The sequence below is a fragment of the Balaenoptera acutorostrata genome, chromosome 5, assembly GCF_949987535.1.
Source record: "Balaenoptera acutorostrata chromosome 5, mBalAcu1.1, whole genome shotgun sequence".
Lineage (NCBI taxonomy): Eukaryota > Metazoa > Chordata > Mammalia > Artiodactyla > Balaenopteridae > Balaenoptera > Balaenoptera acutorostrata.
In genome coordinates, this window is record NC_080068.1 from 101,336,626 (window position 1) to 101,359,948 (window position 23,323).

At 33.9% G+C, this 23,323-nt stretch overlaps 1 protein-coding gene across 8 annotated transcripts in view; it reads right to left on the reverse strand.

Moving 5' to 3' along the window:
- Nucleotides 1–23,323, reverse strand: part of CPEB2 (cytoplasmic polyadenylation element binding protein 2) — a 64,188-nt gene that overhangs the window by 25,994 nt on the left and 14,871 nt on the right. For all 8 annotated transcript variants that reach the window (XM_057546500.1, XM_057546501.1, XM_057546505.1 and 5 more), the window contains one exon: nucleotides 7,325–7,375. In XM_057546500.1, the coding sequence (XP_057402483.1) occupies nucleotides 7,325–7,375 (51 nt within the window). The remainder of the gene's footprint in view (nucleotides 1–7,324; nucleotides 7,376–23,323) is intronic.

Below are 23,323 nucleotides of genomic sequence, written 5' to 3' on the forward strand. Positions count from 1 at the left end.
ACCACAGTCATCACATAACATCGGCATGGTGTTTTAATATTTACAAAGCACTCATATGTGTATTATCTGAACTGTATAAAAACTGTGAAATTAACAGGAAAAATATAATTTATTCTCATTCATGTTAAAATTCATGAATAAGTATTTGTTTCATCTAATCAGGATAGGAATATGTAACACTTTATGGTTAAATAGCATCCCAAATAATTTTCCCCATGAATGGAAATAACTTGAATTAAATCCTTGTTTTTCTACTTATTATAAAAGAGTGATATAGCATATACTGTCCAACTAGTAATTCATATCTAAATCACTTTATACCAAGCCCTGCATGGAAAAAGTAAATGGAAGACACAGAAGAATGAAAATATATAACAACATTAAATTCATTCTCTGAAGCCTGTAGAGTTTACATAGAATGTAAAGAAATAAATCCATGTTCAAACTTGCTTAACTGAAGAAATAATTAATGATATACCATAGCTAATAATGCTTCTAATCTTTTTGGTACAGTTTATAACAGCTAACTAAGCGCTTATGTCTCTACATCTGGAGTAAGAGGGATTTAGATACAAATTATTATTAGTATCATCAAAGAATAGTACATGTGTTAAATATTGTAAAACTATAAAGCAGAAAGCATTTCAACCTATGTTATTAGCAGTTTACATAGTTCCTCATGGATAAAAAAATACAGCATTTTTCATAAGAAAGTACCAGCTTGATAAAATTTGCAACTTGTTTTTAAATAACTCCTCCCCCCAAATCTGAGTATACAATGAGTATTTCCACTCTGGAATTAACAGTAAACCAAAAACGACTGTCAAAATCAAGATCTTAATTTATGTTCATGGATTTTTTTAGGCCTGGGAAAAATCTGATATTGAAAAATTTCAAATCAAAATATATATTAAAAGTTGTCAGAAATGTAGTTTCTCCAAATGTATAAAACTTAAAGATCAAGGGAAAACATTTCATCTCATTAAATACATTCTATTATAGAGATTTTACAAAATTTAAAAAAAAAATTTATACTAATAAGGCTTTAATATAAAGAAGTGTGCCTACAAGGTGAGGATACAGCAGTAGTTCCCCTAAAATAAAAAGGAGGAAAATCAAACTTGAAAACTCTTAATCGTTTACACTTCAAGAAATAAGTCAATAAATATTAGTCTTTTATATAAAGTAACTTCATTGGCATCCCTGCCATTCTACTGTCTTTAGTTATATAATCTGCTGCAGACTTAAACCTGTCCATGACGTCCAGTTACCTCAAAGCCTGGCAGATTTACCTGACCTGTATACTAGTTTATACATAGCTTACCTCTGTGTGTGTTTCTGTATATATAATCTGTATATATATAGATTACATATAGCTTACCTGACCTATATATTAGTTTAGGATGAGGGTACGGGTGGAACCAGCATTTAGAATTTTGTTGTGTAGGTCTTCTAAAACTTATATAGGCCTTAAGGAAAACAGGGTTTCAAAGAGATGGAAGTCAACTATGGAAAATCAGACAACAGGAATTATAAAAGGAGCTATCAAGAACAGACTATAGAAGAATGAATTCCCTGAAGTCTTACTAGTTGTATTAAGCATGGAAATGGTCAATAAGCCCCAAAACACTTCACAGAATGTCTTAGGAGCTGGCTTTCCTGCTTATCCTTAGGCCTGGTCTAATGGCATTAATCCAGTATAAATTTGCTTTGGGGAATTTCATTCATAGCTGTAGAGGGTCAAACATTTATAAAGCAAATGAAACTGTTTTAATCAAATTTAAAGTCAAATTATGAATTATGATGAAATAATGTGTAACATAATTCATGATCTATTGAAAAATTAATGACATCATAACCAGTTTATGCTTCTTAGCTGAGGGTACTCAAAATAGTGAAAATATGCACAAACACTCACAACATCTTAGGTTTCATCTCAGTCCTAGGCTTGAACACATTATTTAGAAAATTTCTCCAACTATCTCATACCTGAGGAATTTTAGAATCCTGTAAAGAGCTATTGCACTTATTTTTTGGACAACTCTCAGATTCCAAGTCTTTACATTACCAAAAATAGAACTGACTGCAGATGAAGCTAAACCATGTGAAACGGTCTCCTCTTCCCTGTCATGGAAATAACCAATCTGCTACCACCACGCTAAACAGTGGTATGTGTACTCACTTTTTCTACCGATATTTCTATGTGAATTTCAGGGATATGTCCCACTGCAACTGAATCAGAATTATCAGAAATCCTCAGTGAGAAAGAAAAATCATTAAATGTCTAGTATTCATTATGTTTTAATTAAAACAGACTTCTTAAAACAATATGTTCCTCCCAAACTCATTTAGAATATGATTTCGAAAAAAAGCAAATAATTTGTTGTATAAAACACTGTATTTATAATATTAAATATCAGTTACATAAATTTATAAAGCCTTAGAAAAAGTGAGGAATTGGCTATTTAACATACATGTGTAAATATATATATATTATGCATGTGTGTTAAAATATATATTATACACACACACATATATATATTTCTTTGTTTTAAATGAAGGTAATAAGAAAGATGTGAGAAAAGCCTGAAGACCTTTCTTATACAAGGGACTTTACATTTTGGTCCTGGATTACCAATGATCTTACTTAGATTCTAACCCACAGCTACTAAAAAAGAAACAGGATAATTCTAACATTCTCCTTAGGACCTTTGTGCCCTTATATATTGACTCTTAGCTATAGTTTGTGGTACCTGAATTACTGCAGCTGGAGGAAGGGATAGGTAAACATACCAAATCAGCTGGAAATATTTAAAGGTTAAAGTTCTCTTGGTGTGAAACTAATGACATTCTTATTTTTTGCTCTAAAAAAGCCAAAACCAAGGAGAGAAATATGCCTCCCAAATCATAATCCTTTTCAAGATCCAAAATAAATCTGCTGCTATCTACTTCACTTCCATCAGCATAAAAAAAAAGAACTGATTGCATACTCAAGTTTCCTAATTTCATAACTTAATATACTTAAAACAATTTCATTACTGAGTAAATTTTCTTAATTAAAAGATACACATAACTTCCTCCCAAAGTAGAGCAAGCTCTTGATTACAAACATGGCTGTATGTGGCTAATCACGACAAATTTGAATTTCAAACCAGCTTGCTAACGCCACCCCCTCCCCATACTTCTGCTCTATCTGTTCTCCTTTTGAAAAATCGTATGTACTAATAAAAATGTAAGCTATTTTCCTTGGGAGACATGTGAAGGGAGTACAGTAATTCCTACAGTAATAGAAACAAATACTCAAATACATCATTTTGTATTGCTCCTTACTTCTATGGAAAACAGGGTGTTTTTCAAAATTTTGTATTTTGTTTTTTACTATTGATAATTAAAAGTATAAGATGTATACACTTAGAAATAGAAACATTAAAGCCGTCATTCTAACATCAGACAGTAAAACCTTTGGTTTTTAGACAATCTACCCATTCCTATATAATGTGACTTCCCTAAAGTACTTCTGGATGTTAAATTTGGACTCGTCTACAAAATTTGAATTATTCAATAGTGGCAGTGTCCACTAGTCAATTCAGCTGGATTTCTAATTGAACTGAGGAACATGGTCTGTTCAGAAGTAGGAGCCTATTTGCAGTTACATTTCTATGGCATTTTTTACTGTTAAAATTTAAAAAAAAAATGTATGTAACAACTTCATGAGACATACAGGTGTGGGATTATAACTTTTTCTATATCTGAGTAAACAGAGGCTCAGAGTTAAAGGATGTCCCAGGGGTAGTTCATAGATTTACCTATTTTGACCAACTTCCTGACCTTTATTCCAGTCCCTGTTTATCCCTTATAGGAATATTTACATGTTTAGCCATAATGCTAATTAATTAGAAAGGCAGAATCACAAAACCTTTACAATGTTTGCCTTATCTTCATAACAACTATACTCATATTTATGTATTATTTTTTAATGGACTCAATCAAGCCTAGCACCACTGTAACATCACAGATTTCTGCCAGTTCTGTATTTTCTAAGAAATGTTCTTAAGCTGTAATAGTCATGTGTTTATTTTAATGTGTATTTGTGCACCATCAAAAATCATCTTAGGTACCACAAGGGGTAAGTGTACCACACTTTAGAAAACACTGCTTGAGAAGTCATTTTACTTTTATTGACTCAAATTTTGTCCCTAAATAGCTTCTTCCAAATGGTTCTAGTTTGGCTTTTTGAAATAACACAAAACAAGCCTTCTTTGTCCACTATACATAACATTCTTCAGTTGAAAATATCAGTTATGTCTTCTCTTAATTTTATATTCTCCAAACAGATCCAACTCCATCTATTCACAGGACATGATTTTTACTCTTTCAAAGTCATTTTTGTCACTGTTCATCACCCATTGCCACAACAAACTTTGACTTTCAGGAACTGTTCTAAATACTGTACATGAATGAATTCACTCACTTCTCACACGATCCCCCTGAGGCAGGCAGCATGCTGCCTCTCTTTTACACATGAGGACTCTTGAGTCAAAGGGAAGTTAGGTAAGCTGCCCAAGGTCACACAGCTAGAAATAGCAAACCTGGGTGTAAACCCAGATAGCCTGGCTCGAGTCTGTGATGCTAACCACTACGAACTACTGCTAAACCACCACACAAAATACTGATGCATAATTTATTACCAATATTGATTTTCTAAGTCTGTAATATTAGCTATGCTTGTTGCTTAAGTAATACAACTTACTTAATCAATTGCCTAATAGTGAGTGAAATCTGTAACAAACTAAAAAGAGCAACAATTTAAAAAGCAGGTCTGTGTGCCGAGATGCTATAATTTCTTTAATCAGTCAGTAATATTTAATAATAATTTAGTATAGGCAGAGGTTTGGTATTAACATCACTTAATTCTCACTTCTTTCTTCAATAACGTTGATGTCTACAAAAATTATCTAAATCCTTAATATTCAAATACTTTCTAACCCTATAAATATACCCAATTTTCTGCTCTTGCTTTCCCTCTTAACCAATGATCCCAAATGAGTGAAGTGGTTTTTTTTTTCTCTTTGGATCAAATTATTTCTACTGGCCTAAACACTTTTGATGTCCTAGTTTCATTATAATTTTTCTCCCCTAGTCCCTTACCAGAAGAAGTTCAGAATTTCCAGGATGGCTTACTGTACTGAGCATGTACTGTAGCCCTAAAATGGCATTCTGTGAAAAATGCTCACATAATGAAAAAACAGATTTGTCCACAGATGCAATTCTTGCCTGCCTTAATTTTATATTCTCCAAACAGATCCAATTCCTTCATCTATTCACAGGACATGATTTTTACTCTTTCAAAGTCATTTTGAAAATATGAATTTGAAAATATGACTGAAAATATATATTTAATAAAATATGCTTTTGTCTACTATGTTATGAAATACTTTCAACCTAACATCTAGATTATTTATAAAGGCTTTAGACAACTGATAAAGTCAATTAGTTTAACAATGTTTAGTGCAACCAAAAAGTACAAGCTGTAAAAATAGTGCAGCTACTAAGCTCTGCTCACAGAACTAACACATTCTACTGTGATTACGATATACTTCTAAATCATCCTAGTTTACTATGTATTCAGCAGTCTAAGAACACCTGTGAATGATCTAACAAATTATCTCATACAGTACTTTCCTTCAGATGGATTTTAACAGAATACGTGAAACATATGCAAATTCAAATTTTTCAACTGAATTGGCTTTTTTTAGAAGTTAAAATAGAAATGTGAATGATCTTTATTTACCACATAGACTGTTCCAAAATAAAAGAATTTAAGGAAGTCAGGATCAATATATTAAAAATTTATCGTTACCTAAAGCTATCATTATTTTATAAATCAAGCCCTGAGAGTAATAAAGATTATGATCTATTTTCTGTTTTGTAAACTCAATTTCAACAGTCTAATTTTTAGTCACAGATTTAGAGTTCAGAGACCAGCTACTTAAATGATATGTTTTTTTAATTCCATGGTAGAAAAAAGAAGTCCTGGAATGTAATTTCTAGTGCCTTTCTGGTCAAAGTCTATGGAAACACCAAAATTCCCTAACTTCATAAATGTGGACTACTAGACCGTTGTAAGGTCTAGCCTGAACATGGCCTCAGCCTAGAGTGCAGTCTGGCCCCATTGTTAATACCTTGACGATTCTACCTCTAACCATCTTTGATGATCCTTACTAATAGTTAATCCAGTGCTTAGACTAGGCTGGCATGTGGTGGGCGACTCAATACAGAAGGGTCAAATGTTGAATGAATCAATTTAGCACCTCACTTAACACTTTGCGTCTTCAATTTTTCTCTCATTCCAAAATCCTATCTACCCTGACAATCTCCTAGGTAGCCTAGACTTTATTCCTACCTTTTCATCTTTACTTAATATTAGTTTTTACTTAACACTAGAGTTCACATGGTCTAGCTTTACACTGGCTGTTTTTTCAGCCTTTGTTTTTCAATTTCATTGCCATCTTTTTTCAACAAAGCTTTAGCTGAAAAAGAAGTGCCAAGCCATTCTAGTAATTAATTATGTATTTTAAAGGAAGTCCTATGCTATCTTTACCATTCCTTCTTCATCCTACTTACCTCTCCTCAGACCCGCCCTCTGATTTAAAAATACCTTTGTGAAGGATATTTTAATCCTGCATGTCTACTCCCACAGTCATTGATGTGCTAGGTACCGTGACTCTGAATGCAATGTTTGCCCCATAGAAAGAAAACAACTTTAATGAAAGTTTATTTATTCTTTTCCACCAGAATAAAATTCACTGTGTAAACTTTCTAGCTAGAATAAATTAAGTTGGTGTGACTCCCATAATTATAGAATCACCAGTATATTCCTTAGGTGAACATAAACACAAGTACTATAATAAGTAACAAGCTCTATGCACTTTGCAAATATTATCTCATTTAATTTTCATAATGAACCTTGAGACTGTTACTCCCATTTCACAGATGGGAAACTAAGGCTCACGGAAGTTACTTGACCAAGTTAATACAATAAACTGGAAAGCCGATATTCAAACTCAGGACTGTCTCCAAAGTCATGATGATTGAATTAAATCATACTGTCACAAATACACTTTAATGACTGCTTTGCCAGTGAGAATACACTCAAACTCCTAATTCTGCTTTCTGTACAGGAAGAGTTGTAGCTTTATTTTTATATTGAATACTTATAAAATGATTAACTTGTGTATATGGGGAAGGTTTAGAGAAACATGTATTCATTCATCTTTATTTATATAAATCAACTGGAAACATAAAATGTTGTTATAAAACTTACCATTTAACATCAACAGATTGTCAGTTCCTGGATGTGGATAGCTCAATCGACCTTTAAAAAGACAGGAAAGGGAAGTTTGAAGATTATGGAACTGTTTGAAAAGCAAAAAAATGGAAGGGGAGTAAGGAGGAGAAATGTATTGAGCACAGTACAGTTCTTAAGGAATAAAAAATTAATGTTTAGCTCAAATTGTATTAACTAAAACTATCTCTGAAAATTGAAAACAAAAAGAAACAGTTAACTTTAGTTCTTAGAATATAAGAGCACAATGTGATTTGGGAGCAATGCTTATAGAATAAAGCCTATTTGTTTTTTTTTTTTAATGTGAAAACGATGTAGGTATCCTAGTCTTTCAAACTTAATATAGGATGTGAAATTTTAAAAAATATTTTCAAATCTGTTTGTAATTTTTGCTAAAGATCTCTTTTCCCAAAAATGATATTTGAAGGAAAGAAACTTACATTCTTAAATAAAAAACCAAAATATCATAATAAAAAATAAGCCCCCAAAACTTATCACAACTTACCATTGAATTCAATACGATTTTATCAGTTTCATTTAAATAAAGAAGTTTAATAAAAACATCTTAAGTGTTTTATTACAAACGATATTGGAAATTTAACTTGTTCAAAGTTTATAAATGTCATAAAAATAAAAATATAAAAAATGAAAATATTAAAGCTGAAGAGCATAGTACTTCTTTTGAGTCATCCTTCATTAGAAGTTTTGCATTTACTAAAATGCGGAAGGGACAGTATACTGTACTACATACTGCTGTGGAAGAGAAAAAAGGTATGCATGAACAAACTGTGGTTTATCCAGCAGTTTTACATCATAACACTTATTTGATTAAATGCCAATAGTGAGGATGATCGTTGTTTGTAGTCCATTAAAATACAGGATTTTCCTCTAATGCCTGAATCTCTGATAGTCTATTAGAAAGGTACATTAAAATCCACTTAGAAAACTTCTAAAAATTAAGTATCTGTGAGATTGCATTTCAGCAACCTTTAGCACAGCCCTTTAAAAAGACAATATGATAGGGCTTCCCTGGTGGCGCAGTGGTTGAGAATCTGCCTGCCAATGCAGGGGACACGGGTTCGGGCCCTGGTCTGGGAATATCCCACATGCCACGGAGCAGCTGGGCCCGTGAGCCACAATTACTGAGCCTGTGCGTCTGGAGCCTGTGCTCCGCAACAAGAGAGGCCGCGATAGTGAGAGGCCTGCGCACCGTGATGAAGAGTGGCCCCCGCTTGCCACAAATGGAGAGAGCCCTTGCACAGAAATGAGGACCCAACACAGCCATAAATAAATTTAAAAAAAAAAAAAAAGACAATATGATAGTGTGTAATGCACTGACACCAGAGGGGGGGACCAATAAATATCTGAATAGATTTGACATGATTAGTAACGAGTACAGATTAACTGCATCTACCCTTACCACTTCAGCAAGTACTTTTTACGCTAAGGGTCCTTTCCAAAATATCCCATGCAAAACAGATATTTTCTATTGGCTTTTAATTATGAAGTTAAAGAATTTGATTATCTCCAGTGCAAGAGCCAAGTGGCAAAGGTAAGCTAATTCTGACATTAAAATAGATAGCTATGTATGTGTATCTGTATATATATATATACACACTTATACATACACACACACTTCATCTGAGCTCTAATATAACTACACATTTTGTTTTCAGACTCAACATAGTTAAAGTAAATGTTTCTGTCCTTCAAAGGACAATTTACCACCTCTCATTTACTCCTAAATTTCATGCAGCAAAGACATTAGTTAACTAAATGACCTCAAATAAAGCTGTCATACTCTAAAAACATACAAATACGTTTATTGTTGTGATACTTTAGTATGGAGTAAGAAATAGAAGAATATGCACAAAAGGCACAAGACAGAAAGAGTTAGGAAGCAGAGCTTTCTTAAACTGGATTTCAACAGCATGGAACAGTACTTTGTCTGAAGGATCATAGTTTATTTTGGAAATATGCTATTTCTAAACATCTTGTTGCAGCTGACCACATTTACAGAACAACTTAAAGCCATGAAAAAAATCACTGTTATTTCTTACTTGAGATTGAAAATCAAAATCCCTACAAAAGTGGCAACCTGTATTGCTCCGATCAGTGTAACAAGTTCATTAAGTCTTGTATACTGATAGTGCAGGATGCTGAGGATACACGTGTGAGTGAGATACAGTCTCTGCTTATGATGTGGTAGGAGAGACAGACACAAATATGCAATTTCAATAAACTCTGCCAAGTGTGAAGAGTTAGGTACAGTATGCTATATAAAAAAACACAAAGGAGTATTTAACCAAGCCCAGAAATTCAAGTAAGACTTCCAAGAAAAGTAAATTAAGCAAAGCCTTCAGACTAGTTCCACTTCAAAATACACTCAACTTTCAACTGCCACATAATTATCTTCTAATAGGTTCACTGTTCACTTTATTTGTCCCAAGACACAGGTAACAAGATATTTTCATTACTAATAGTTTTTTGACTTCTGGTCTCTGAATGGACTTAAAAGGCACACCTTACGTGGAAAGTTCAAAAGACAGGTATCTATTTGCAAATGGATATACATCTGTAAATATGTTCTAAAATACAATTCTCCAAAGAAGAAAATCTCTCAGTATAACTAATGAAATATTCCAAAATGAAATAAGCAAATTTAGACTGTTTTAAAATTACCCAATTACTTTTCCTCTGCCACAGTGAAATACTAATACGTCTTTACAAGTCAACTTTCACAGCTGTATTTTACATGGGATAGTATTAAAATTACTTTAATTAAGAACCTGCCAATTGATAGTAATAACTAACACTGGAGGGCTTATGATGTGCTAGGAGCTTTTCTAAGTTCTTTACAACCAATTATTTAACCCTCATAATAATCCTGTGAGTTAGGTACTATTATCTTCCCACTTGAAGATAAACTTTGCCACAAAAGGTTAAATAGCTTGCCCAAGGTTACCCCACTGGCAGGTGGCACTGGCAGAATTCGAAACAGGCAGATTAGCTCCATACTTAGTCACTATCTTATAATGACTTCCTAGCTAATAAAATAATCTGGAGAAAAGTATGCATGGTTGGTTGTAGGGTAAATTCATCCATTAAAAAAATTCACAGAATGATTATGTAGCATAATAGCTAACTTATACCTTAATATAGAAAAGAAAAATAGGAAAAAGCCACATTGCTATAAAACCAATTTCTCCCTATTATCTAAGGGCCTGTGGCACAGACCGGTAGTTGTAGACTAACACCTGTTTCTGTCGATACTAGGACACCCACATGGACAGACACAGGGCTGCCCAGAGTGAAAAAGTAAATTTCCCAGCCTTCCTTGTAGTTAAGTATGCCCATGTGTCTAAGATGTGGCCAACAGGATGTAAAACAAAATTGGTAAAGTGAAGTTTCTGGAAGGTATCCTTAAAAGGGAAGATCTTCCCCCTTTCTTTTATCTTTTCTCCTGCTTGTTGGAATGCAGAAGCAACAGCTCAACTGAATCAGCCATCTTAGATCATGAGGCAGAAGCTGGGTGTGAAGGATAGCAGAACAGCAAGCAGAAGGACCCTAGATCCATGAAAATCACAGTACTGCTTCTAGGAGTGTTATGTTTATGTAAAAGAAAAAAAACTTCTACGTTGTTTAAGCTGCTTATGAGTTTTCTGTCATACCAGAAGAAACTAACCTTACAAATAAAGTCCTCTAGTAATGAGTTTGGGCAAACTGAATTTTAGGTAACTGGGCTATTATTTATTATTGTGAAAATATGATAAAGTATAATAATTTAAGGTGGTTTTAACATATCTATAAGTAATGGGTATATACTACCTCTTGGTACTTTTTCTTTTACATTAAAATACTATAAAATTTAAAATAAACAATTTTGAAAAATATACATTTATTCTTAGGTGTCAGTGAATAACTAGAGGACCTACAGTCTCAAAAATTGTCTTATTAGTCTACTATGATTTTAATATGCATAATACATATATAAAAAGACAATTCATGTTAGCCACTTCAGATGCATATTAGAGCATCAAAAAACACTGAGAAATATGACAACTGCATACAACTTACCAATTGTAAAGACAAATTACCAGTTACTAAAATTTTAACAAAGCAGTATTTAAAGACCTGCAATAAGTTAGGCCAATATTAGACTATTCACATATATACATTTATTGATATATATCAACATATGAGTTCTTTCTCTAAACAACTTACTACCAATAAAAAGAACTTACCAAATAGTGATAAAATTATAACATTTCTTATTTCACTTTTTCCTTGGATTTAAACATTAAGTTATAGAAATATGAACTGGAAAGGATAAAATGAAGCAATCACTTCAACATCTCTTAATGCTCGTGTATTCTCAAATTTAAAGTCTCTAGTTAACAAGAAGATATCCATCTGATGAAGTATCATCTTATTTCCTTTCCCAGATACCATACTCTCTTGGTTCTCCTCTATCAGCAGCCACTCCTTAAGTCTGCTTTGCTGTATCCTCTTCCTCTTTTCAACCTTTAAATGCTAAAACCCCGGTGTTCAATCCTTGGACTTCTCTTTCTACACTGCCTCTCTCTGTGATATTATCTACTACCAAAACTTCATATGTCATCTCCAAGCAGATGACTGCAACTGCAACTCTCTACCTCAACTCCATATTTCCCCAGATCAGTATATAGCACTTTTTTCCATTAGTTTGCTCATCCCAAAACCTTGGGTTACCTTTACTCCTCACTCTGTCTAAGCTGTGTATAAATCTGTCAACTGTTCTATTATCAACATACAGATCAACCTGATTGCTCTTCACCAGCTCCTTCACTGTCTCCCTGGCCCAAGCCATCCCCATCTCTTCAGACTGCCAGAATAACCTCACTGTCTAGTCTCCACTCAGCAGTCTGTGTGATCCTTTTAAAACCTAAGTCAGCTCATGTTGTTTTATTGCTTAAAACCCTCCTGCACTTAGAATAAATATCTGGCCCCTCGTGCTCTACCATTCTAACCACGTTGGCTTCTGCTATTACATAAACATACCAGGCATATTCCCATTAGGGGATCTGTATTATTTCCTCTCCTTTCTGTTTGAAATGCACTTGCCTAGATATGACAAAAGCTTGCACCTCTCACTTCACTTAGGTCTTTAAGAGATGCCATCACAGACCATCCTGTCTGAAACAGCTTCTTTCTTTCTCTATTCCCTTGACATTATATTTCTTCCTTCATAGCACTGATCCCTGTTGTCTCTATCCTTCATTCAAACAGATGCATAAGGGCAGGACTTTGTCTTTTTTTGTCTTTTTTATTCCCTACTCTAGCATCTAAAACAGAGCTTAGTACATAACAGACTCAAATATGTATTAAATGGATGAATGAAATAGCTCATTCTGTTATGTGAAGCATAAGCTCAATCTAAAGCACAGTACCTAAATATATGTTTGTATGTGGGGCATGGAAAGGACATTGTCTCAGTGAATGGAAAAAATCACAGAACAAGCTTTTATCAGTTCATTTCTAAACCCCTTAAATATGGGGAGGGGAGGGAAGAAGACAAGTCTTGCTTTTTGCTCTTTGCCAAGATTAATTTTTCCCTTCTCCACAACTGTTTTCTTTTTCTTAATGAGTACATCCAAAAAATGATCTCCAAAGCCCCAATATTCACAGTTAATGATGCCTCATTACTGATGAGAAAATTGCTGAAGAACAATGCCACACATTCTGCCAACTCCTTTTAATAGGAAAAATAAACATTTAAATCACATATTAGAATCATAAAGAGTTTGAGTTAGAACATTAAACCAACTAGTAAGAGAGGCAGTATGGTGTGGTGGTTAAAAGCACAAACTCAAGAGCTATTAAATTCCACCACTTACTAACACTGAAGCTTAGACAATTATTGTTAGTAAGCCACCACAGTCATCCACCTGTAAATTAAGGGTAAATATCTACCCTTAGTTGTGAGAATTAAATAAGTTAATACATACATGTAGAGTCCTCAGAACAGTGCTTGGCATACATCAAGTGCTCAATAAATGATATGTTATATATTGTATACATATATTAAACACACACACATACACACACCCTCAAATGAAAAATTCTAATACTTCCTTTTTATATGCTTTAAATAAAGCATTGCTCCCACTGGTTTGGTACACTCTTTTCATATTTTTTTCATTATCTACATTTCACCTTTACTTTGAAATCTAATTAAAAAAAAAAAAATGGTTCATAGGAAGCCTGGTAAAATCCACTCAGAATGTGGTCATTACCAACCTTGAGTAACTCCAATCTCTGCTCAGATCCTATGGGTAGGACAGTCATTCCTGACCTCACTCCCAAATCTCAATGCATGCCTCATAAAAGCCTAAGAATAAGATCATACAAATGTAGAAAATACCCTTAGATCCAGATCCCAAGAAAGCAACAGAATCATTCCTTACCTACATCTAACAAAAGCCATCAATCTACTTTAGTTTCCAGGAAAATTAATCAAGTTAACTAACTCTTAATTCAGGATCTCATCAAATTTTTTCACCTAATAATTATTTATAACTTTTAAAACTTTTATCCAATTAATGACTAGAAAATATATTAAGAAACACCAAGAAACATAGACTACCAACAAGTTTATTTCAAGTAAAGTAGAACCACAAAGAAAGACAAAAAAACACAAAAGGCTAAACCAAAGTCATTAATCATCTGGTAAGATAATGTATTATCGTAAAATTACTTCAATAAAACTGGTACTAACTGATATATGCAATTAATGTTAAAATCAAGTTGCACTAATGGTCACAAAACTTTAAACTGTAAAAGGGTTTACTAACAAAAATAATGTTAAGAATAACAAATGGGCAATCAAACATCATCAGTGGCAGTATAAACTGGCATAAAACTTAAAAATAAGTTGCAATATACATCTAGAGCCTCAAAAACAAATGTATTAAGTCTATTCTATGGAAATAAACTCAGAAAGAGCTCACTGAGTTTTATTTAAAAATTGAAATACCTAAATGTCCAACTGTAGGGGAATGGTTATACAAACTATTTCACATGTGTGTAAATAATTTTAAAAGTTCTAAACAAATAATGATAAAAAATTATTGTGGAAAAATGTTTAATCATTCAGCCAATAATTTATTGAGCCCCTTCTATTTGCCTGGCACTAAAACAGATGCTGATTAAAAATAAAGCAAAAACAGAAGTGGTTATTGCTCCCATGACACACTATCATGTGAAAAGTTCTATACACTGAAAAAAAACAAAAACCAAAACTGACTGAATCAAAAATAAATGAGAAAGGTGCTCAAATTAAAAACGAATATGGTTCCTTAACAATCTTTACCAAAGTAACCTACTATTGACTATAGTGTTAGGGAGGCTTCACTAAGGAGGTAAGCAGACTAGGGGTTACAGAGACTTCCAGCTGAACACGGAGGACTGAACACAGTGCTCATCTCTGCTGCTTTCTGAAACCACTAAAATGACAGCACATTAGAACAAAGAGAATGGGAACAGATCACAGAAGAATCATATCAACACTTTCAAAAGCTGTGAACATGAATGGGTGAGTGGTAGCTGACTTTGGAGACCAGAAATCATTGAAAGCACTGAAAGCAAAACTGGTGTGTGCCTGGGGAAGATTATCAACAAACAAGCCATTTACTATAGCAGAAACCTGGAAAGGTTCAGAAATAAGAAGCTCTGGTTATTACTGAGAGTAGATATGAGTAGAACTGAAAACAGGAAGGCTGATGATTGCTTGTCAGTTTCTACATGAACCAGAGAGACACGCAGCCCCTTCTTTGGCTCTTCTAAGAAGGCTAGTAGGCAGGCCTACAGCTCCCAGGCAGAAGAATGGAAGACATACAACCAGGTTCATTCCACAGACCAAAAGAAAGGACGTGAGTACAGACATTGTGATAGTTCCATGATTGGCTTACAGTAATGCTCACTAGATTATAAGCCCTAACTACATACACAGTTTCCAATCACCATTTTTGTCTTATCTTTAAAAATGAATGGACAGCAAAGGATCATAAGATATTTGACGACAGCCTCCAGCATGAGAAAACAAACAAATAGAAAAGAGGAACTTAAAAGAAGCATAGACAATACAAGGAAATGGAAAAATAATCTTCAAAACTATAATACTATAGTTTAAAGATAAATACTCCAGAGAAATAAGATCAAAGAATACAAATAGGAAAGTTTTCAGAATCTTTTTAAAGAGGGTCTTAAAAGTTGTTCAGAGAAAAATTTTAAAATAAAAAAATTATTAGAAGGGTTGAAAATAAGAGATGAGGAAACCTTTCCAAAAGCAAAACAACAGATAAAGCAATGGAAATTAGAAAAGCAAATGATGAGTATAGGAGGCTTAATATTTCAAGAACAGGAGTTTCAGAAAGAGGTAACATAAAAAATAGAAGGGAAGAAATTATCATATTATCACTGCCAGGGAGACAGTGAAGGAGCTGGTGAAGAGCAATCAGGTTGATCTGTATGTTGATAATAGAACAGTTGACAGATTTATACACAGCTTAGACAGAGTGAGGAGTAAAGGTAACCCAAGGTTTTGGGATGAGCAAACTAATGGAAAAAAGTGCTATATACTGATCTGGGGAAATATGGAGTTGAGGTAGAGAGTTGCAGTTGCAGTCATCTGCTTGGAAATATGGAAAATTTCCAAGAACTGAAGGAAATTAATCTCTTAAATAGGAGGGCTCAATGAATGTGCGGTGCAAGAAATAAAACAATGAAATGGAAGGAAGGAAGGAAGGAAGGAAAGATGGAAGAAAGGAAACAAGACAGGGGAAGAAGACAGGTAGGTAAACCCTTCCCCACCACCATACATTGGAAAGACCCGCATTCATTATTACAAAATTTCAGAACCACAGGCATGAAAATATTCTAAAAGCTTCCAGTAAAAAAAAGCAAAAATTAAAAAACAGAAAACAAGACAATCAATCATACAAATGAACAGGTTTTATAATGGTATTATATTTACAGTAGCCCTGGAAGTAATGAAGCATTGCTTTCAATATTCTAAATTACTAATATATAATTCCACATCAGCCTATCATCTTATGTAGGTAGAATAAACATGTTTTCATACATACAAGTCTCAAAATTTATATCCCATCTGAAGGAAGGTTCTGTAAGACAGGCCCAATAAAACAAAGGCATAAACCATTAAGAAAGCACATGGAGATCAGGACATGAGTTCCAAAGGAAAAAGGAATTCCTGGGATTAGGGAAGTCCCAAAATGACAGTTACGGTGGGCTACAAGGATACCTACAACAGCAGGAAAAAAAAAAATCAATCTAAATGACTGATGTTTTTACATGTATTGAGAGCAGCTTCAGTGTTCTATAAATATATTTTGGGATGAATTAGTGACTAGTACTTAGAAAACTAACCAAACAAACCAGAAGAGACGACGATTAATTCCAGGAAAAAGAAAGTTATATGAAAAAGAAAATGTTATATAGTACAGAACATATGAAGTGCACCTATGAATAATATTTGCATTATCATAGTAAATATACCCTCTAATTTAAACAAAAGTGGTCCTAAAATAATTTTGAGAGGACAGAGCAGGGAAAATGTTGGGGTATGGGTAAGTTAAAGTAGATAGTCAAAAGATAATACCTAAAATGTAGGAAATATAAAGCATACACCACTTAATATTTACAAATAATTACATGAAGAATTGGTAAAATAAAGTTGAAAGTGGCTACATCTAGGAAACAGGAATCAGAAGTAAACAGAGAAGAATGAGGGAAAAGACTTCTATTTTTAGCTCTGTAAGTCTTACGGCACTATTTCACTTTTTAATCTATGTACATATATTTTTCTTAACTAATTTTTTAAAAGCTAACCCAGTTGGAGGGAAGGTAAACATTGGAATATCTCAAATATCTTATGCTTACATGTTTAAAAAGAAAAGACTAGAAAAATTTTACATCAAAAATATCAAACGTGGTTATTTTAGCTTGTGGAACTATTGATGATTTCAAAACTTTTTTTACCCGAGTTTTTCCAAATTTCTTTTAATGAATACATACTACTTTTTGTAATAAGAAAAACATTTTCAAAAGGATAAAGTCCTATACTCTGGAGGGAAAAACCTTCATTAGAGATTCTCAGATCCTTTTCAAATACCATAAGCAGCTAAAATTCATAGGCCTAGTTATCCCATATACTTGCTTTTATCACTGCAAATTCTATATAAAAAGTATTCTGTTTTTATTTTCAATTTAAAAATAAGAGTTATAAGCCCATGTTTAAAGTTCTAAGAAAGATGCTTTATGTGAATAACAAGCTTTTAATGAACACATATATGCCCTGAATAAATAAATGTGATTTTTAAGAAAATTCATTGTCATTTCTGTGTGATGGGTTTTAGTTTTTAAAAAAGAAACTGCAGTCTGATGTAACTCAGATCATTTAGTTGAATATTCAAAGATGCTTGGAAGAAATAACAACTCAACTATACTCTAAATTTAATAATATTTTTGCTAATTAAGACACATACTTAAAAAGAAATAAAAATTTAAAATCTCTATCCATGATACCGTATTTCAAATAAGTCTTCTAAAACAAGAACTTTTACAGCCACACTTTCAAAATTTCCTTTTCAATCTGCAGGCATTACGACAGAAGGTAAACTCTTGTAAATCGTACTTTCCTTAAAATGAACTAAATTCTGAGTAGTTGGGGGTAAAGGTATCAGGTATGTCACAACAGTGATCAACTCTTAAAGTCAGAATACATATAATAAAATATATATGGCTTCTATATAAATATAATTTATTCCAAAGATAATGATTTTTTCTCTTTATCAAAGGCCAGTGATCTACAGGAAAAAGAAAAAAAAAATCAATGAAGTAAAGGGAAAAGAATATGTAAATTCTACTTGCTCCTTTTTAAAATAAAAGGAAACATTTTATTTAAAAACTGAAAGCATACATAGCAATCCATCCTTAATTATCTTTTTTTGAAGACATTCTAATGAAATGATTTTTGTCTATACTTTTATTGGCACTTGTGAAAATTTTGACTCAGGAACCACAAGTGGCTAAAGAAAAGCAAAACTGGTTCTGAAAAATGCATGTCTCTCTCTGTCAGAGTGAATAAGCTAGGGCAGTTTAAGAGGAGCCATGTAACTACTTTGGCATGGATATTATTGGTATCAGCTTTATTATTCACTCTGCTGTATTTTAATAAATTCCACTAAAATTTTAAAAATTCTTCACAGATCTCCTTGATCTTGTTCTCCTATATGAGAGTTTCTCAAAGTGTACTCGTTACATAGTCTGCAATGCACAATCTCTAGGAGCAGGGCCCTGAAACCTGCCCGTTAAACATGCTCTCCAAGTTTGAGAACCTCTGTCCAGCTTAGAAGTTCTTAAGTTCAAAACGTAAGTTCTCACACCAGACGTTTAGAAATTTATACAAGTTATTTTGTGACTCTGTATTTCAATTGTATACTAAGGCAGGCGAAGAGAACCAGAGGGAAAAGAGAAGTGTCTTCTTCGAAGAAATGCAGCAAGAATTTACTTGGTACTACCAGGACCACTTAGCACCTTATAGAAGTCATTCCTTATTTTCTCAGGGGTTATTTTCCTTAAAATAAGCAGAGATTTTTACTTCAGGAGTCTTAGGAGTTTAGCAGTCAAGTAATAAAAATGATGCTAGATATATAAAAACACATAATAAATAAAAACATTTTAAAGGCATCCACTTCTAAAATATGTTGGTATTGTAAAATCACGCTCTAAATCCTTTTTCCTGAATTCCCCTGAATTGTTCAGGGAACATTAGTAAAGGCATTGTGACTTGCTGAGACAGATTCTCCTAAGATTGTTATATAAGCTACATTTCTTCCTACTGTTCTCAAATGATCTTTTATGCGCTTAAATTAAATTTTTTTGTTTGCCCTTATGCTTTGGAGGAGGGGGTAAGCAATTTCTGGTAAAAAATGCTTACACAGTAAGACCTTTTTTGTAAATTGCTGAGAGCAGAGAGGGAAGAGAGATTAACAATAATCACTGTCTTGTTCTTTTGTTTAAAGGGGAATGAACTGACCCACACATACATAAAAAGATCACAGATTATTTAAAATAGGTATGCAAACACAAAACTGCAAAATCACAGAACTGCGCTTGGCAAAGCATGATTTACTTTAACCATTAAAAGAATTTATATTTGTCCCTTCTTTGAAAAGGAAAATATTTGTCAAAAATCAAGACAGTCATCAGAAAATAGGATGTTCATGGTGAGAAACCACTGCAGAATAAATAAAACAGATCAGTCAGTGCCACTAGTACTAAGGAAAGTATAAAACAGTGTGTTACTGTTCACAGTACAGAGGAAAAGGCAGCAGCACCCCCCCACTCCCCCCAACCCTTGGACTGGCTGAGCGGTGTTATACCCAACCAGCATCAGGCAGCCCTGAACAATCTATGCCAGGACTAGTCTGCTTTCAGTTCCTCAGTTGTGATGAGCTCTTAAATACAACCTGGTCCCTTTGTCTAGTTGACACTTTCCCCCCAATATATTTTCATCTTTGTGCTGCTCAGGTTTCAGGTCTCAGCTTTCTTTACTCCATAGCTACGTTAGGTACCTCTACCTATTACCTCCCTGAACACTTTATAACCTCTCTCCACACTATTTCTAACACTTGTAGCTATATCCATACATAATCTGCATGTACTGCATGTATACATCATGTTATATTAGTATATTCTATGTATCTATGTATATTACACATATAAGGTCTCTCTTTCCCCCTTAGGCTGTACATTGCACATTCCACAAGAACAGAGACCACGTCTGTTTCACATAATGCACAACAGGGTCTTGGACACTGCCTGGTACAAAAGTAGAATAAAAGGAACAAAAGTGGAATAAAATACATTCAGAGCCCCATCTTTGGTTGCCATCACTTCACATCTTTAGAGCCTTGACAAGACCCTTCCACCTGCTATGCCAGACTATAAAGACCTTAACATTAAACAATGACCTACTGACTTGTAAAAACCATCAGGCTTGCATTCTGGGCTTACGTGGGGGTGGGAGGGTCCTTCTGTTAGTATAATTAGTCAGTTATCAGTCATGCCAGTAACCTGCCATAGACTTTCTTTGGATTCCGGAGAGCTGCTTGATCGCTTTTCTGTCTATCAACATTAACTCTCACCTGAAGTACTTTCTCTTTTCCTTTAGAGAAGCAGAACCAAATGCAAATTTAGTTTTTGCCTTTCATCTCTGTGGAAGGCAGCCTCCATGACGGCCTCCGCTGATCCCTGCCTCCTAGTAGCCACAGCTCTTGAGTAGCTGACTCCTCCCCAGCTGAGCAGGGCTGGCCTATGTCACTAGCAGGATGTCATGGAAATGATGGTGTGAGACTTCTGAAGCTAAATCATTGAAGACACTGGGGCATTCGCCTTGAGCTTTATCATTTGCTCCGGGGGGAATCCAGCACCATGCTCTGAGGACACTCCAGCAGTCCCGTGGAGAGGTCCACGTGATGAACTGAGTTCTCCTGCCAACAGCCTGCACTAACTTGCCAGCCACATAAGTAAGCCGTCTTGAAAACGGATTCTCCAGCCTTAGTCAAGCCTTCAGATGACTGTAGCCTCACTGATATCCTGACTGCTACCTCCTGAGATACTCACCAGAACCAACCAGCCAAAGTGCTTCTGAATTCTAACCCAGAGAAAGTGCATGTGACAATAAATGTTTATTGCTGCTTTAAGCTACTAAATTTGGGGGTAATTTGTTATGCAGTAATAGATAACTAATATAATCTTTCATCACTCAAGTTCACACAGAAAATTTTCTAGAAACTTTCACCATTAACACAAAGAGAAATAAGAAATTCATTTTTATTTTTGGTTTTTCAAGTTTACCCCACAACTCCCTTCTCCTTGTTCATTAGATCCCATAAAGAAAGACAAAGCAAATGGTTGGTTTTTTTGAAAATATTTTAGAAGGATAAAATAAGATTCATTCTGTTTTTTAGAAAAAAGAAAAGAATTTCCTTATATTAAATAGAGAATAGAATTTTCTGAAAGGGATGAAAAGATAAGAGAGATGGGATAGAGGCTGAAGTGATGACCTAAAGATCAGGAATGGAAGGGAGGAGAAACAAATTCAGGGATTGGTTTCGCCTATTTGTCATAACCTTGCTTTTGCAGATTTTACTGAGGCCCAGCACAAAGAAGATCTGTAATGATCAGAGTGTGGGGAGGAAGATACACAGTATGATATCCCAGAAGGCAGGGAAATTTGTACTAGTAACAAAAGAAAAAACCAAGTGGAAGCACTTGGTATCAAGATAATTTTTAAAAGGTATATGATGGCAATTTGGCAGAAGTACCAGTCTTATTTCTTAATTCTATGTGGAGAAGCATTCTCAAAATGTTTTTTTCTTTTATTTTTTTTCTCTGTTCCCTGTCATAATAAGTATGGAACATAAAATACTCCAATTAGAAACAGAGATTTGTCACCATGATTCCTAAAGGTGGTGATAAGCATGTTTTTCCCCTTCCCACATCCAAAGATAATTTTTCTAACAAAAGAATTTTGAATTAACTTGAGTTTTTTAATTATTAAATTCCTCTTAGCCTTATGCTGCTTCCATTTTCTTTTTCAAATTCTTCTTTCTAGGTTTCCCTCCACTTTTATTATAAAACAGGCTAGAAAAAAAGAAAAACTGAGATAATTGTGAGATAATTAATGTTTTCTCTTAACATGTTCAAAGGGCTTTTTTAAGGAAGACTGGGAGAAACAACAATGAAAAAGTTTTAATTATTCACTGGTAACAGTTAATACTGACTTTATCTTGTATTACAATTTCTAAGGGTTTTCTATCTACAGAAGGCAAGGAAATAAACAGAGGGAAATTCTTCATAATCACAAGCTGCTTGCTGGTTTCTATTCTTAAACAGTGGATCCAAGACAAATGCCGCTGGAACTGTTGGGATAACAGTGAAAAAAAAACAAGCCCTCAACTACAGATACTCAAAAAACTAGGCTGAATATTAGTTAGAAGCAACCGCTCTCAAAAAAACGAAAAACAAAAATCAAAATATAACTATCATTATTAGTTTGTGAGCAGAATTAACATTATCACACATCATTGACAATCACTAATGATCCCCTGAGCTTCTCTAACAATAAAGGAAATAGAAAGACAAACTCCTTCACAAGCAAAATCCAGAATCAGAACAAAAATGTTTAGATATCTGATCAATATTGCCAACTCAGCCAGAGCCATCATCTTGCTGCCAACTCTGAAGTTCTAGAGTGTTTAGGCTAACTCTTGTAAAGTAATTCTTGGCTTTACAGAATTAAAAACGGAAAGATTACAAAGTAACCCGTGGTTTTGATTCAATGAGAGATGCTGAGCCAGAACCAACCAGTTAAGCTGCTCCTGAATTCCCGACCCCCAGAAACTGTGTGAGGTAATAAACGTTTATTGTTGTTTTAAGCTGCTAAGTTTTGGGATTGTTTATTAGGCAGCAACAGACAACTAATATCTCTCATCACAAGTTCACATAGTTTGCTAGATTTTCACCATTAATGTAAAAGGCAAGGAGATACTTTTTATGAAGAAATATAAAATAATTACTAACATGTAATGTGCAGACAAATGAAAACAAGTATGTTAACGGAATTTCTTCAGATACAGTTAACTGTAACTGTGATGAGACTGATAGTGTAAGATTAGTGGGGTTGATTCTTTTTCCTAATTTGCTCCAACTTTTACGAATAGCTTCTCTACCTTGAAACACTTTCAAATCCCTATGATATGACACGTAGAAGAAAAACGACAAGGGAAGTTAACCTAGAACAATTTTAGGATGGAATTACTGCAAACTGCGAATGCAAGTATTCCAAGAAAGTTATTATTATTTTTTAATATTTCTGTATTTGAAAGAATTCTAGAATAGTGACTATAACAC